Here is a 17971-nt window from a genome sequence, read left to right as displayed (position 1 = left end):
GCGCTCACTCCTTGCGAGAGCAGCGGAATCACAACTAACTGCTGAACAATCATCAACAGGAAGATACTGGAACTCACCAAAAAAGTTACCCCACATCCAAAGACAAAGGAGAAGCTGCAATGAGATGGTAGGAGGGGTGCAATCACAATAAAATCAAATCCCATAACCGCTGTGTGTCTGACTCACAAACTGGAGAACAATTATACCACAGAAGTCCACCCACTGGTGTGAAGGTTCTGAGCCCCACATCAGGCTTCCCAACCTGGGGGTATGGCAACAGGAGGAGGAATTCCCAGAGAATCAGACTTTGAAGGCTAGCGGGATTTGACTGCAGAGCTTCGACAGGACTGGGGGAAGCAGAGACTCCACTCTTGGAGGGCACACACAAAGTAGTGTGCGCACCAGGACCCAGAGGAAGGAGTAGTGACCCCACAGGGGACAGAACCAGACCCACCTGTTAGTGTTGGAGGGTCCCCTGTAGAGGTGGGGGTTGGCTGTGGTTCACCAAGGGGACAAGGACACTGGCAGCAGAAGTTCTGGGAAGTACTCCTTGGCGTGAGCCCTCCTGGAGTCCACCATTAGCCCCACCAAAGAGTTGGTAGGCCCCAGTGCTGGGTTGCCTCAGGCCAAACAACCAACAGGGAGGGAACTCAGCTCCACCCATCAGCAGACAAGTGGATTAAAGTTTTACTGAGCTCTGCCCAACAGAGCACCACCCAGCTCTACCCACCAACAGTCCCTCCCATCAGGAAGCTTGCACAAGCCTCTTAGATAGCCTCATCCGTCCGGAGGGCAGACAGCAGAACAAGAAGAACTATAATCCTCCAGCTAGTGGAATGAAAACCAAATTCACAGAAAGACAGACAAAATGAAAAGGCAGAGGACTATGTACCAAATGAAGAAACAAGATAAAACCCGAGAAAAACAACTAAATGAAGTGGAGTTAGGCAACCTTCCAGAAAAAGAATTCAAAATAATGATAGTGAGGATGAACCAGAACCTCAGAAAAAGAATGGAGGCAAAGATCGAGAAGATGCAAGAAATGGGTAACAAAGACCTAGAAGAATTAAAGAAAAAACACCTAGAAGAATTAAAGAACAAACAAACAGAGATGATCATTACAATAACTGAAATGAAAAATACACTAGAAGGAATCAATAGCAGAATAACTGAGGCAGAAGAACGGATAAGTAACCTGGAAGACAGAATGGTGGAATTCACTGCTGTGGAACAGAATAAGAAAAAAGGATGAAAAGAAATGAAGACAGCCTATGAGACTTCTGGGACAACATTAAACGCACCAACATTCACATTATAGGGGTCCCAGAAGGAGAAGAGAGAGAGAAAGGACCCGAGAAAATACGTGAAGAGATTATAGTCGAAAACTTCCCTAACATGGTAAAGGAAATAGCCACCCAAGACCAGGAAGCACAGAAAGTGCCAGGCAGGATAAACTCAAGGAGAAACATGCTGAGGCACATAGTAATCAAACTGACAAAAATTAAAGACAAAGAAAAATCATTAAAAGCAACAAGGGAAAAATGACAAATAACATACAAGGGAACTCCCATAAGGTTAACAGCTGATTTCTCAGCAGAAACTCTACAAGCCAGAAGGGAGAGGCATGATATATTTAAAGTGATGAAAGGGAAGAACCTACAACCAAGATTACTCTACCTGGCAAGGATCTCATTCAGATTCGATGGAGAAATCAAAAACTTTACAGACAAGCAAAAGCTAAGAGAATTCAGCACCACCAAACTAGCTCTACAATAAATGCTAAAGGAACTTTTCTAAGTGGGAAACACAAGAGAAGAAAAGGACCTACAAAAACAAACTCAAAACAATTAAGAAAATGGTAATAGGAACATACATATCTATAATTACCTTAAATGTGAATGGATTAAATGCTCCAACCAAAAGACACAGGCTTGCTGAATGGATACAAAAACAAGACCCACATATATGCTGTCTACAAGAGACCCACTTCAGACCTAGGGGCACATACAGACTGATAGTGAGGGGATGGAAAAAGATATTCCATGTAAATGGAACTCAAAAGAAAGGTGGAGTAGCAATACTCATATCTGATAAAATAGGCTTTAAAATAAAGAATGTTACAAGAGACCAGGAAGGACACTATGTAATGATCAAGGGGTCAATCCAAGAAAAAGATATAACAATTATAAATATATATGCACCCAACATAGAAGCACCTCAATAAATAAGGCAAATGCTAACAGCTCTAAAAGAGGAAATCGACTGTAAAACAACAAAAGTTGGGGACTTAAACACCTCACTTACACCAAGGGGCAGATCATTCAGACAGAAAATTAACAAGGAAACACAAGCTTTAAATGACACAACAGACCAGATAGATTTAATTGATATTTATAGGACATTCCATCTGAAAACAGCAGATTACACTTTCTTCTCAAGTGCACATGGAACATTCTCCAGAATAGATCACATCTTGGGTCACAAATCAAGCCTCGGTAAATTTAAGAAAATTGAAGTCATATCAAGCATCTTTTTCGACCACAACACTATGAGATTAGAAATAAATTGCAAGGAAAAAAAGGTAAAAAACACAAACACATGGAGGCTAAACATAACATTACTAAATAACCAAGAGATTACTGAAGAAATCAAAGAGGAAATCAAAAAATACCTAGAGACAAATCACAATGAAAACACGATGATCCAAAACCTATGGGATGCAGCAAAAGCAGTTCTAAGAGGGAAGTTTATAGAGATACAATCCTACCTTAGGAAATAAGAAAAACCTCAAATAAACAATTTAACCTTACACCTAAAGCAACTAAAGAAAGAAGAACAAACAAAACCCAAAGTTGGTAGAAGGAAAGAAATCATAAAGATCAGAGAAGAAATAAATGAAATAGAAACAAAGAAAACAATAGCAAAGATCAATCACCTAAAAGCTGGTTCCTTGAGAAGATAAACAAAGCTGAAAAACCTGTAGCCAGACTCATCAGGAAAAAGAGGGAGAGGACTCAAATCAATAAAATTAGAAATGAAAAAGAAGTTACAACGGACACCACAGAAATACAAAGCATCACAAGAGACTACTACAAGCAACTCTATGCCAATAAAATGGACAACCTGGAAGAAATGGACAAATTCTTAGAGAGGTATAACCTTCCAAGACTGAACCAGGAAGAAACAGAACATGTAAACTGACCAATCACAAGTAATGAAATTGAAACTGTGATTAAAAATCTTCCCACAAACAAATGTCCAGGACCAGATGGCTTCACAGGTGAATTCTATCAAACATTTAGAGAAGAGCTAACACCCATCCTTCTCAAACTCTTCCAAAAAAAATTGCAAAGGAAGGAACACTCCCAAACTCATTCTGTGAGGCCACTATCACCTGATACCAAAACCAGACAAAGATACTACAAAAAAAGAAAATTACAGACCAATATCACTCATGAATATATCACTCATGCAAAAATCCTCAACAAAATACTAGCAAACAGAATCCAACAACACATTAAAAGGATCATACACCATGATCAAGTGGGTTTCATCCCAGGGATGCAAGGATTCTTTAATATATGCAAATCAATCAGTGTGATACACCATATTAACAAACTAAAGAATAAAAACCATATGGTCATCTGAATAGATGCATAAAAAGCTTCTGACAAAATTCAAAACCATTTATGATAAAAACTCTCCAGAAAGTGGGCACAGAAGGAGCCTACCTCAACATAATAAAGGCCATATACAACAAACCTACAGCAAACATCATTCTCAATGGTGAAAAACTGAAAGCATTTCCTAGAAGATCAGGAACAAGACAAGGATGTCCACTCTTGCCAGTATTATTCAACATAGTCTTGGAAGTCCTAGCCACAGCAATCAGAAGAAAAAGAAATAAAAGGAATATAAATTGGAAAAGAAGAAGTAAAACTGTTTGCAGATGACATCATACTATACATAGATAATCCTAAAGATGCCACCAGAAAACCACTAGAGCTAATCAATGAATTTGGTAAAGTTGCATGATACAAAATTAATGCACAGAAATCTCTTGCACTCCTATACACTAACAATGAAAAATCAGAAAGAGAAATTAAGGAAACAATCCCATTTACCATTGCAAGAGAAAGAATAAAATACCTAGGAATAAACCTACCTAAGGAGGTAAAAGAACTCTCCTCAGAAAAGTATAAGACAGTGATGAAAGAAATCAAAGATGACACAAACGGATGGAGAGATATACCATGTTCTTGGATTGGAAGAGTCAATACTGTGAAAATGACCATACTACCCAAAGCAATCTACTGATTCAGTGCAATCCATATCAAATTACCCATGGTATTTTTTACAGAAATGATTTTTTATGAACCAAAAAATCTTATAATTTGTATGAAGACACAAAAGACCCTGAATAGCCAAAGCAAACTTGAGGGAAAACAACGGAGCTGGAGAAATCAGGCTCCCTGACTTCAGACTGTATTACAAAGCTACAGTCGTCAAGACAATATGGTACTGGCACAAAAGCAGAAATATAGATCAATGGAACAGGATAGAAAGGCCAGAGATAAACCCACGCACCTATGGTCAACTAATCTATGATAAAGGAGGCAAGGATATACAATGGAGAAAAGACAGTCTCTTCAATAAGTAGTGCTGGGAAAACTGGACAGCTACACGTAAAGGAATGAAATTACAACACTCCCTAACACCATACCCAAAAATAAACCCAAAATGGATTAAAGACCTAAATGTAAGACTGGACACTATAAAACTCTTAGAGGGGGGCTTCCCTGGTGGCACAGTGGTTAAGAATCCACCTGCCAGTGCAGGAGACATGGGTTCGAGCCCTGGTACGGGAAGATCCCACAGGCCGTGAAGCAACTAAGCCCGTGCACCACAACTACTGAAGCCCACGTGCCTAGAGCCAGTGCTCCCAACAAGAGAAGCCACCACAGTAAGAAGCCTGCACACCACAACGAAGAGTAGCCCCTGCTCACCACAACCAGAGAAAAGTCCACGTGCAGCAATGAAGACCCAATGAAGCCAAAAATAAAATAAGTTAAAAAAAAAAACTCATAGAGGAAAATATAGGAAGAACACTCTTTGACATAATTCACAGCAAGATAATTTTGACCCACCTCTTAGAGTAATGAAAATAAAAAGAAAAATAAACAAATGGGACCTAATGAAACTTAAAAGCTTCTGCACAGCAAAGAAAACCATAAACAAGATGAAAAGACAAGCCTCAGAATGGGCAAAATATTTGCAAATGAAGCAACTGACAAGGGATTAATCTCCAAAATATACAAACAGCTCATGAAGCTCAATATCAAAAAAACAAACAGCAGAATAAAAAAAATGGGCAGAAGACCTAAATAGACATTTCTCCAAAGAAGACATACAGATGGCCAAGAGGCACATGAAAAGATGCTCAACATCACTAATTATTAGAGAAATGCAAATCAAAACTACAATGAAGTATCACCTCACATTGGTCAGAATGGCCATCATCAAAAAATCTACAAACAATAAATGCTGGAGAGTGTGGGGAGAAAAGGAACCCTCTTGCACTGTTGGTGGGGATGTAAATTGATACAGCCACTATGGAGAACAGTATGGAGAGTTCTTAAAAAACTAAAAATAGAACTACCATACGACCCAGCAACCCCACTACTGGGCATATACCCTGAGAAAACCATAATTCAAAAAGACACATGCACCCCAATGTTCACTGCAGCACTATTTACAATAGCCAGGACATTGAAGCAACCTAAGTGTCCATCAACAGAGGAATGGATAAAGAAGATGTGGCACATATATACAATGGAATATTACTCAGCCATAAAAAGGAACGAAATTGAGTTATCTGTAGTGAGGTGGATGGACCTAGAGTTTGTCATACAGAGTGAAGTAAGTCAGAAAGAGAAAAACAAGTATCGTATATTAACGCACGTACGTGGAATCTAGAAAAACGGTTATTGATGAACCTATTTGCACGGCAGGAATAAAGACAAAGACATAGGGAATGGATGTGTGGACACAGGGTGGGCGGGGGGGATGAACTGGGAGAATGGGATTGACATACGTGCACTGCCCTGTGTAAAAGAGGTAGCTAGTGGGAACCTGCTATACAACACAGGGAGCCTGCTCGGTGCTCTGTGGTGACCTAGATGGATGGGTTGGGGATGGGGGTGGGAGGGAGGGGATATGTGTATACATGTAGCCGATTCAGTTCATTGTACAACAGAAACTAACAGAACATTGTAAAGCAACTATATACCCCAAATTTAAAAAAAATGTATCTTAGAGATAAGCTAGTCTAAGCCCCTTTTCATATAAAGTAGGAACATATAAAGTAGGAACTCCAGGAATGACTCCTTCTCCCTATTTATCCATTACTATAAAAAAAGTGATAACTCAGTAGCGCTTCGTTATCTCCAAAAATAGAAAAATCACTACCTCACAACACAAAATATTCTTTTCTTAGAAAGTGGCTTTCTTACATTGGGCCAAATTTGCCTCCCAATAACTTTCAACTTATTGGTCCCACTTTATCATTGAAGCTGCACAAAATCAGATTCCTCTTTTTCATGGCAGGCTTTCAAGTAGCTGAAGACAAAAATCACATCTCCCATGGCCATACCTTCTCTACAGGAAAATATTTCCCCAAATGATATGATTTCCACTTCCCTTCCCTTCCTACCAGCCCTGTTCTAGATAAGCTCCTGTTGCTTTTTTTTTTTGGCCATGCCATGCGGCATGCAGGATCTTAGTTCCCTGGCCAGGGATCGACCCTGTGCACCCTGAACTGGGAGTGTGGAGTCTTAACCACTGGACTGCCAGGGAGCTCTCAATCTCCTGTTTCTTCAGGCGACAGCACAGAGTTTCAGCATGGAGTCTAAGGACTACTCAGGGGTAGTTTATCTTTGTAAACAGTTGACTACGACTTGTTATTCTCTTGTTGGGATTATACCTCTAAAAATGCAGCTGGCTTTTTGTTGGGAGTCACAACAGATTATTAATGTATATTCAGCTTAATTCAACCACAATAACCTCTACTAAAGCATGATTCTTTCATCCCAAACTTGAGCAATTGGTTTTCTAAGCCTATGGAGGCATCTCTTTCTATGTCTATATATTTCTGTAAAATTTTTCTAGGTTCATTTTTGCCTATTATTTCACTATTTTAAGGCTTTCTTGAATCTTATTTTTCATAATCCATAAACCTGATAACGTCTTCATTCAAGTTGCCAATAAGTGTGATGAGTAATAAAGAATTAAATATAGAGCCTCTTGTTTCCCTCCAGGGAGAGGGCAGTCTCTTAGTCAACAGTTTCTGGACACATCCATTTAATCAGCAATGAATCTACCTGCCGATTTACATCTCTCTATTTTTCCCCAGAATACTATGAGAGACTATCAAAAGCCTTGCTGAAATACAGATACACAGTGAATACAGGTCACCCTCCCTGACTTCCCAGGCTAGTAAGAACTGTCAAATCACAAAATACTCTTGGTTTAGCATGACTCGTTCACGAACCTATAATCATTGACCCTGATCTGACTGTTAAGCTGTTAAGCACATAATTCTCAGATCTACCCTAAGGTATACAGAGATGAAATCTTGGGAAAGCCTGTATGAGTGCTGGAATAGGGGAAACAACTAGGAAGGAAGACCTAGTACCTAATTTCTTACCTAGGCTACTAGGCACATGTCTGCTGGCCTGGGAAGCCATACCTTCTCCAAAGGCTGAGGAGAGAAAGGGGTGCAGAACAAAGAAGGACTCCTGAGTGTGTGGTCTTGTGGTAAGTTGTGCCATGGCACTTTTCTTGGACTACTTTGTCCAGCCCTAATGATGGGCTATCTCCCATCTGGACACACTTCCCGAGATAGGCATGGTAACTTACATCTCTCCTAGGAAAGGTACTCAGTAACTTGAATTCATCCCATGGAAATCCTTTGGAAGCTACAAAATCAAAGACGATCTGGAGCTTATTGCTGGCCAGGAAACGCCGCTCGAGGAACTCGCCACTGGGTGTCCGGATCCGCAGTTTGCTCACAGGCTCAGCATTTTCTTCCTTTGGCTCTGGAGGCAGGGCCTGCTCTAAGGAGAGTCTGATGGCCTAAAGAGGGCAAAAATCAGGTGTTAAACTGTTGATGGATGGAATTGTGGGGGGTGGGGGAGGGAGAGACAAGAAAAAACCTGCTGCTTTCTAGAAACTCATCAAAAGCTATTGCCCATTTATTAACTAAGCCTAATGCTTGGACAACAGAATTACGTGTTTTTCATTTTCTTAATATTAGCCCAATAAGCAATTAATTAAAATAAATCCCACCTTGATGACACATTAAATTGATAGGTAACTACACAGAGAAGAAAGGTAATTTATTTTTTACTGAAGGGCTCAGGTATTTGTGATTCCTTTCTAGGGTATGAATTAAGGCTATTAGAAGCATTTGCAAAAGACGCGTGCGCACGCGAACACACACACACACAGATGCGGGTGGAGAGAGAAAGAGAGAGGGAGAGAGAGATGGGGGGTGAGGAAAGAAGAGAGAGGGAGAGAGAGTGGGAGAGAGAGCGCGAGCACACAAAAGAGAGAGAGAACATACATTTCCCAAGTAGAAATGACTGAAGATTTTGTAGAATTCTGGATAATATATTAACGACAAAATGGAGGAAAGACTCTGTTTGGGGTGATGAAAATGTTTGGAAATAATGGTCGTGGTTGCAAGACTGTGAATTTAATTCATGCCACTTAACTGTACTTAAGAAGGGTTAAAAAGGCAAATTTTTGTTACATGTATTTTGTTACCATAAAAAAATGGAATGGAAAGAAATTAAAATATCAGGCTTATTGGGGGCAGGAGACTATGGTCCTAGTTCCAGGTTTGCCACTAAACTGCTGTGAGATTTGTCCAAGTCCACATTTCTGGACCTACATGTGGCACAGACTCAAACAGGTGCGGTAAACTGTTGGGAGATCTCATGGCTAGAGTTGGGCTCTAGTTCTCAATCTAGTATTACGTTGTTTCACATTCAAGATATTCCAGTGGAAGGAGTTTAAAGATCTCTGATGTCCCTGCCTGTGGCAGAAATTCACTAAAACCTTTTTGTTCCTAGAACTGTGGCAGGTTCCTTAGACAAGTAAGCCTGGTATTAGCATGCTCAGCTTCACAGTTATATTGTGTTCCTGGTTACTTTCACATTTCCATGTTCCCAATTTTCATCAATAGGGAAAACAAAAATTTCCCCCAATTAACATGAGTGAGAGAAATTGGGATATATGTTCTCTAAAATCTCAACACAATTTTCAAAGTTGGTGTCACTCCCTTTGGAGAAAAAACAACAACAAAAAACCCTATTAAACAACTCTTAGGTAAAAGGGGACATATAATGAAAATACAGAATATCTAGAAAACAACTGTTGAAATTTCATATTCATATTGGAATCTCTGGGATTCATTTAAAGCAGTGCTCAGAGGAAATTCATAGCCTTAAAATTCTTATATCATTCAAAAGGGAAGAATAAAAATAAGTTAATTGGGTCTTCCCTGGTGGTACAGTGGTTAAGAATCCACCTGCCAATGCAGAGGACATGGGTTTGAGCCCTGGTCCAGGAAGATCCCACATGCCGCAGAGCAACTAAGCCCCTGCGCCACAACTAGTGAGCCTGCGCTCTAAAGCCCGAGCCACAACTACTGAGCCCGTGTGCCACAACTACTGAAGCCCGTGCACCTAGAGCTTGTGCTCCACAACAAGAGAAGCCACAGCAATGAGAACCCTGCGCACTGCAACGAAGAGTAGCCCCTGCCTGCTGCAACTAGAGAAAGCCCATGCACAGCAATGAAGACCCAACACAGCCAAAAATAAATAAATAAAAATTAAAAAAAAAGAGAAATCTCTTCCCTTGTAGCTTGTTTTAATGGTCAATGAGTAAGCATAGGTAAAGCAGGTAGCAGAGTAGTTGATACACAGAAGATGTTCAACAAAATATTTTCTACCTTCCATTACTGAGAGTCCTCAGCATGGACAGATACTAGAGTTCGTCAGGCATAGTATTTCGTACTTGTGTGATAGGCACCTGATAAGTGTTTGAACATGAATAAACTCTGATTTCCAAACAGTGAAATCTTACACATCTCTCAAGACCTGGCTCAAATATCAGTTCTTCTGTAGTGTTGACTGATTCCAAAAGCTGTGAAAGATTTTTACTTTGCCCCTGAACTCTAAGTATTTTGCTTTTATTTCTCTTATGTTATTTAGCACGTTTTTCCTTGATTTGCTGTTACTTGTAGACATGTTGTATCTTCCCTACAAGATGTAATCTCTCCTTGCAGGCAGAAAATGTCTTACTATCCTTTGTTTCTCTTAGAGTGCCTAGAATAATTCTTGCTCAAAAACCATTTGCTGATGCTGGAGAGGGTGTAGAGAAAAGGGAACTCTCCTACACTGGGAGAGTGGGAATGTAAATTGGTGCAGCCATTATGGAGAACAGTATGGAGGTTTCTTAAGAAACTAAAACTATAACTACCATATGATTTAGCAATCCTACTCCTGGGCATATATCTGGAAAAGACGAAAACTCTAATTTGAGAAGATACATGCACCCCAATGCTCACAGCAGCACTATTTACAACAGCCAAGTCATGGAAGCAACTTAAGTGTCCATCAACAGATGAATGGATAAAAAATATGTGCTACATATATACAATGGAACACTACTCAGCCATAAAAAAGAATGAAATATTGCCATTTGCAGCAACATGGATAGACCTAAAGATGATCATACTAAGTGAAGTAAGTCAGACCAAGAAAGACAAACATTATGGTTACCATAGGGGGTTAGAGGTGGGGAGGGATAAATTAGGAGTATGGGATTAACAGATATACCCTACTATGTATAAAATAAACAACAAGGATTTACTGTATAGCATATATATATAATATATATATTATATATATATATATCTGAATCACTTTGCTGTACACCTGAAACTAGCACAACATTGTAAACCAACTATACTTTAATTAAAAAAATTTGTTGAATAAGTTACGAGGTGGCATTCTCTGACCAAGAGTGATGACTAATGGAGTTTTCATCAGCCCAAGTTAGGGCCCTCCAGGTCTTTCTATCACTTGTTAGATGGCTTCCTCTATTTATAAGTGAATCTTGTCATTAATCCCATGTCTAGAAAAAAGTTCTAAGAGCCGTTTTTTGTGAGTCATCCTAGGAAGTCATTTGACACCCCTTCTCTTTTTTCCCACTGCACTTTAGGTAAATCTCTATAATAACTTTTACATATAGTATGTAATTCTAGTTTTATAAGACTACAACTGGAGCACAGGGCCCACATCTGTATCCCTACTTCCTAAAAGATTTTGGGCACACACTAAGTAGTCAAAAAAATATTTGCCGAATGAGTGAATGAAAAAATTCTCTATATTGTCACAGACATGACCTGAACTCAGGGCGGAAAAAAATCAGCCAAGCTAAATGGATTTCTCACATATAGGGGCCCAGTGAAAGATGTTGCAGAAGTAACTCCCAGTGTCTTTTGGTGGGTAAAGTAAAGCCTGGGAAAAGGGGAGAAAATACAGTCTTTGTGTTTTTTGGGTGAGACAATATTTAGGAAGGATGGGAGTATTTGTCAGGCAAGAAAGGGGAGAGGAATTGAAAAGAATAGAAAACCATGAATCTAGTACAAGTTCAAGTTTTCTAAGAGTTCAACACAACAGTTTGGGAATGATTCTTCTAAAGAAAATCAGTCTTCCATATCAAAATGAATCTGGGAAAAGTAGAAAGAAGTAAGTTGTAGGAAATATTAACATCCTTAGTATCAAATGCAATGGAAGTAGACCTAGCATTTGAATAACTTTTCTCAAAATTATGCTCTACCTCACGTTCCTCTTCTTGTTCTTTGCGAATCTGTTCCAAACGAAACTGTTCTGCCATCTCTCTCTCATGAGCTTCCCTCTGTTGATAAAAGAGAAAGGAATCCAACACTTAATAAACACTGGCCTACTTTTTTAAAAAAAGAAAAGAAATAAAAAGAGAAAGAAAAAGAAAAGAAAAAAAGTTCATTTTCAGCATGGCCCAGAGGTACACTGTGGTAATGAAAGTGTTTCTCTCTGGAACAAGGATGGAAATAAAAGCAACAACAAAGCATACCTCTATGATCATGGTGGGTTCCTATTCAAACATTTAGGTAGCTCTGGGTAGTGTAGCATTCAAGATCCTTCAGACCTTTCTCTGGTCTTCCTTTCTGGTCTTTTCTGCCACCTCCCCTGTACCCAAATATCAAACTCTATTCACATCAGCCTCTATCTTGAACCCATGCTTTCTGGCCCCTTACTGCTAGCATACATTACTTCCTCTCCTACCCCCCTTTCTCTATCCAGTTCAAATACACAATCTCTTCTATGAAACCCTCCCTAGTACATTCCCATTTCTTGGCTCTCCAAAAAAGCTGGAAAAAACTTTCCACTGAAAATCCTGTTCATTGAACTCTCACAGAACTCAGTGCTTCCCTTACAACATTTAGGATCCTTGCCTAAGTGTTCCAGCTATCTGTGCCCTTGACTGAATCTACTCTACAGCACAATGTGAGCCTTCTTTTGAAGGCAGAAAGAGTGACTTATTCATTTTCCTCTCCTTCAACGCCCAGTACAGAAGCAGGTGCTCAAGAAGCATTAAATAAGTCAGTGGTTCTCAACACTGACTGCACATTAAAATCACCTGAAGAGCTTTTTAAACATTGCTAGATTTTACCACAGACTGATTAAAAACAAATGAAGTAAACACTAGGCCCATTTTTGTTTTCACTTCTCATGATTCTTGAAAAAATGTATCTTGTCAAAATGAACCATGCTTTAAGAACCTGAGGTAGAATTATATTCTTTCTGTTAATTGAAACTAGCTTTCTCCACTGCAAACCCAACTCTCTTAGGTTTCAAAATGATTAAAGGGCTGGCATTTAAATAATGAAAGACTATTTAGGATTGAGTTCTTTATCCCAGAAGTCCCCTGACCAAACCTACCTTTGCTCTGTCAGCCTCAAGTGAAAGGCGATAGGCCTCGTCTTGTTCTCTCTTCACATTTTCTCTGGCTTCTCGTTCGTCCTTAAAAGAAAGGAAAATATTCCAATGCATTTTACCACATTACTGGTTTTTAAAGAAAAAAACAATAATAATCCCCTTGTCTTACTCCTGTGTAAATGTATTATAGTTAAACAAAACACTTTTAAAGTGTACAATATAAATAAGCTAACAAATAATAAGGTGAGTAGCACAGTAGATAGTGAAAATAAGAATGTTTGAAGCCTAGTCTACCACTGACAAATTGTGTGACCTTGGGCAAGTTATTTAATCTCTTTAGGTCTCAGTTTCCTCAACTGTAAAAAAGAAATAACATTTGTCTCATGGGGTTGTGAGTATTCAATGCAATGATATATAAACTGTCTAGCAAAGTACCTGACATTTAGTTAATTTTCACTGATTAGTTCCCTTCTCCTTTACTCCTGATTTTTCTAAGATAAACTTGGAGATTATCAGCATTGGGACTAAGGGCTGGGAGAGAGTAAAGAACTAGGAAGTAATCTGGTCAGCACAGAAAGAGGCTGAAAGCAAAATACCCTGCTTAACTTTAGTCCACATCACACCACTAAAGCTTGGTTATCAAATAAGTATTTCCTGACAACATTCACACTCATAAAGTGTGGATAATGTAAGTTATCTAAGTTGAAGATCTTTTAGAATATTTTTAGTGTCAAGTGATTATGCCATCTGCCTACATTTTAATTGTGATTTCATATAAAATTAAAAGTTAATTCAACTACCAGAATTTCTTATTTGTTACATTCTGGAGTATAGCCAATATACATGTCCTTAAATTTAATAAATACCCACACCTGTTGACATTAGAATATAGGTTCCCTTTCTGGTCATTTTTTTTTTTTTTTTTTTTTGGCGGTACGCGGGCCTCTCACTGTTGTGGCCTCTCCCGTTGTGGAGTACAGGCTCCGGACGCGCAGGCTCAGCAGCCATGGCTCATGGGCCCAGCCGCTCTGTGGCATGTGGGATCTTCCTGGACTGGGGCACGAACCCGTGTCCCCTGCATCGGCAGGCGGACTCTCAACCACTGTGCCACCAGGGAAGCCCCCTTTCTGGTCATTTTGCACAATAGGCTGAATCATACATAAGTTACTGATATTTGACTGGTTTTGACCTATAAAAATGGAAATTTCATATGGTTTAACTTAATTCTTTCTTTTTGTCTCCTCAGTTCAATATATGCTTGCTCAGGCTGACTGTATGCTCAGCACTGTCTTAGGTACTCCCTCTGATATCTATTCAAGACTGGCCTTCTCCCTGAAGCCTCATACTCCTTTTGGTTTCAATGATTCCATTAAGTCCACAATCTCTGGTATAAATAGTAGTATTTCATTGATTCCTAATCTTTCAAATAAAAAATTAGGAAAAATTAGATGTTGTTGGCCTGAAGCTAATTGCTATACCATCTGTGATAAAAGAGTATGCCAGAGAAATTATATGTTGGGGCAAAATATCAGGAACAATGTTTAACCTGAGAGACCACTTAGGCTGCAAAGTAGTCAAGATAATTTATGTGTCATGTAATATGACACATGAATAAAAACAGGTTTTAAAAACTCCTACTTGGAGACGTACTTAGCCATTAGTATTTTTATTTTAAAGAAACAGAAGCATATTCCTTTAAAGACATTTTCACTGATTCCAACTGGGTATTTCCTACTTTGGTCTATATACTACAGTTTTACTATGACCAGATACAATCAGCCTGATAGGACTTATTCTGTATGTTTGTGTTTATATTTGCATTTATATTTACTCTGTAAACACCTTCACCTGCTCAATATACAAGCTTGTACAGACTGGACACTTAATAGTTCATTTGGCCATGGCTGATCTATAGTTGATGTATAATGTCTTCATTTTTTTATGTCACCAAGGAGAGGTAATGAGGAGATTAGAAGACCTGTGTTCAACTCCTAGCCCTGCTAGTAGCAAGCTGTGTGTTCTTGGGTAAACACTGTCTCCCTTTTCAGTCATTTATTAAAATAAAGAATTGAATTTTTAAGGAATCTGTGCCTCTCTGAACAACTCTATCTTTCCAAATTTAGATATTCCTAATATTATCAACAACCTATGGGAGTAATCTTATCTTTTTACATTTCAAATAGGGAAATATTTAAGATGTTTAGGATTTTAATTGTAACATACTTTCCTGACTCCACCTTTTCAAATTAGTTTAGATTTCTCTTGTAACATTCTGTTCTTTCCCTTTAAAACATTTATCACAATTGTATCAATTATCATATGATTATTTATTTAATGTGAGAGTCCCCCATGACACTGTAAGCACCATAAAGGCAGGGATCTTGTCTATATTACATACCTCTGTATTTCAAGTGTTTCACACAATGCCTAGCTTTTGGGAGGTATTTAATAAGCATCTGTTGAATAAATGAACCGTCTTTCCAGGCATAAAACATTTATTGTCTAGAGTAAAAATTAAGGAGGAAAATGATATAGCTCATTCATAAACTGGCCCTATCTGAGTCAATGAAATTGACTGGCTAGGCAGAAATGACCCGTTATGACACTATGTACACACACAAAGGGACCTTCTAAAAGCTACCACAGCTGGAAGCCCTCTCTGAGCACAAATACAGTTTGTTATAAAAGCATTCTAAGTAAACAGCTCTGTTTTAAAACAGACTGTTGCAGATACAAAAGGCCATTAAATACAGGGATCCCTGCCACAAAATGTGGCACCTGTTGTGAGAGGACTTCTTGAACCAGCTAACTTCCTTCCTTCCCTCCCCACTTCTCTCTCTTCTATTTCTCTTCCCTCCTTTCCTTCTCACAAATATTCATTAAGCACCAATTTTACTTTAGTCATCACACTAGTAGTGGGGTTATAGAGGCAGGCCACAGTTTAATAGAGTAAGACATAGATAATCATGCTTGGACCACCTTCATCATTATTTTATGGAGTCTACTGATTTTATTGTGAAGAGTTCAGTATTCAAGTTTTGCGTTACTTTCCTTTTGTTCCTTAAATAATGTCACTCTCCACCTGGAAAACTTCTTGTTTCATTGGCTCCATCACTCAAAATCCTACCAGCTTTTCATATACTTTTAGAAATATAAGATATCAACATGTCCAACAAAGCCAGTACACAAATGGAGAAACTGAAATCATATGAGGGTAAATAATTTACAAAAGACGATTAAGTCAGTGGCAGAACTGAGATGTGAATCCAGATCTCCGACATTTTCCTCTCCTCTCTCCTGGCAATCTAATTGCTCTTTCCCTTATCCACAGCTCTCTCTGACCGTCACAGATAGAAGTGTGGCTCAGGGAGAGCTGTGGATAAGGGAAATGATGAATTTTCCTAAACTCATCATGGCCATAGCTTCTTGCGTGTTTGGTAGTTGCTTGTGAATGGCTATTATTTCTTCTTTTCTGTCTTGTAGTTTTTATACTTGCCTCTCCAACTGTCCTATTCACAGTCATTTCTAATTTGGGGATTTAGAGAACATTGCTTAGCCTTTCCCTCATATTATTCTGTATAATTAGACTTTTAAGAAAATTCCAGATGCTGTGGTTAACAGTTCATGTATAAATTTGTTCTCATAAACTGTAAATGTGCCTCTTGGAACTTCTCCTGTGTCCTACAAATACTGTCCTTGCAGAGGTTCCCCCTGCTGCATCTTAGAGGACACATCAAAGTGATTAGAAATACTTTGTTGATTGTGTGGAGGTAGAACAGCTGGATGATCAGGTTCAGGAATAGTTTTCAGGTGCTACCTGGGTTATGGCTTGGGCTACTTGGTATGAAAACACTCCTTGTTATAGTAAAGTGAGAAGCTGGATTGCTCAGAACTAAGTGATAACCTCCACTGGAGCCTTTCATCTGTAGCATACTTGTCACTGCTCCCATGCTGCTTTATGCTACAGTCATCTGTATACTTGTCTCACTACTCCTACCAGAGCTGTAAGTTCCCAAAGGGAAAGGACTCTATATTTCTTATAGCATCCAGGCCACTATCTTACATATGGCAAGCACTCAATACCTATTTGGTAAATGAATAAGTGGAATTATCAGTGCTCAACAGTTTTATACCTGAAGTTCTGGAACCCCTAAGTATCCTTCAGACTAATAATTTTTTATTTAAGTGCATTTTTCCTATTCTGAGTAGTATAATAACTTGTTAAGAAGTGCTGGAATTAGTATTCAAACCTAGTCTTTCTCTCCTGAAATCCTGTGCTTTTTTTCCACTGTGGCACTCTGGGTTGCTCAGTATAGTTTTTTTTTTTTTTTTTTTTTGCGGTACGTGGGCCTCTCACTGCTGTGGCCTCTCCTGTTGCGGAGCACAGGCTCCGGACATGCAGGTTCAGCGGCCATGGCTCACGGGCCCAGCTGCTCCGCGGCATGTGGGATCTTCCCAGACCGGGGCATGAACCTGTGTCCCCTGCATTGGCAGGCGGACTCTCAACCACTGCGCCACTAGGGAAGCCCTCAGTATAGTTTTACATCTCTGAAACAATGGCCATTGAATTAGATTTCTCTACAACCCATTAAAAATAATGTCTATTAAAAATAATGAAAACATCTTATGAGCTATCAAATGGTTCCTAAATGAGGAATTTAACCAGAAATGAGATTTAAGTGTAACTTGTTACTCCTCAGTAGTGTTTAAAATTAGTAATCATCAATTAATTCTCAAAGGGCTAATGCAAAGTTTCACATTATCAAATTGAAGCAAGCTATAGTGGTTAGGCTTGTTTCAAATAATAACCAATTGCATACACAAATATACACATACATATATACATATGGTATTTTTTGTTCTTCTGAATGCCTGGGTTAGAATGCACACACTGTTCTTTGCCTTAATAAGTAGGACCTTGA

The 17971-nt window shown here is 39.0% G+C and overlaps 1 protein-coding gene across 1 annotated transcript in view; it reads right to left on the bottom strand.

Moving 5' to 3' along the window:
• FAF1 (Fas associated factor 1) overlaps positions 1 to 17971 on the bottom strand; it is a 486188-nt gene that overhangs the window by 33092 nt on the left and 435125 nt on the right. Inside the window, exons 16-18 of the mRNA XM_081223886.1 lie at positions 13053 to 13133; positions 11911 to 11988; positions 7918 to 8133 (exon numbers count right to left, since the gene is read on the bottom strand). Coding sequence (XP_081080012.1) covers positions 7918 to 8133; positions 11911 to 11988; positions 13053 to 13133 — 375 coding nt within the window. The remainder of the gene's footprint in view (positions 1 to 7917; positions 8134 to 11910; positions 11989 to 13052; positions 13134 to 17971) is intronic.

Source organism: Mesoplodon bidens (assembly GCF_964165515.1).
Source record: "Mesoplodon bidens genome assembly, chromosome: 2".
Lineage (NCBI taxonomy): Eukaryota > Metazoa > Chordata > Mammalia > Artiodactyla > Ziphiidae > Mesoplodon > Mesoplodon bidens.
This window is presented reverse-complemented; position numbering and strand designations above follow the sequence as displayed.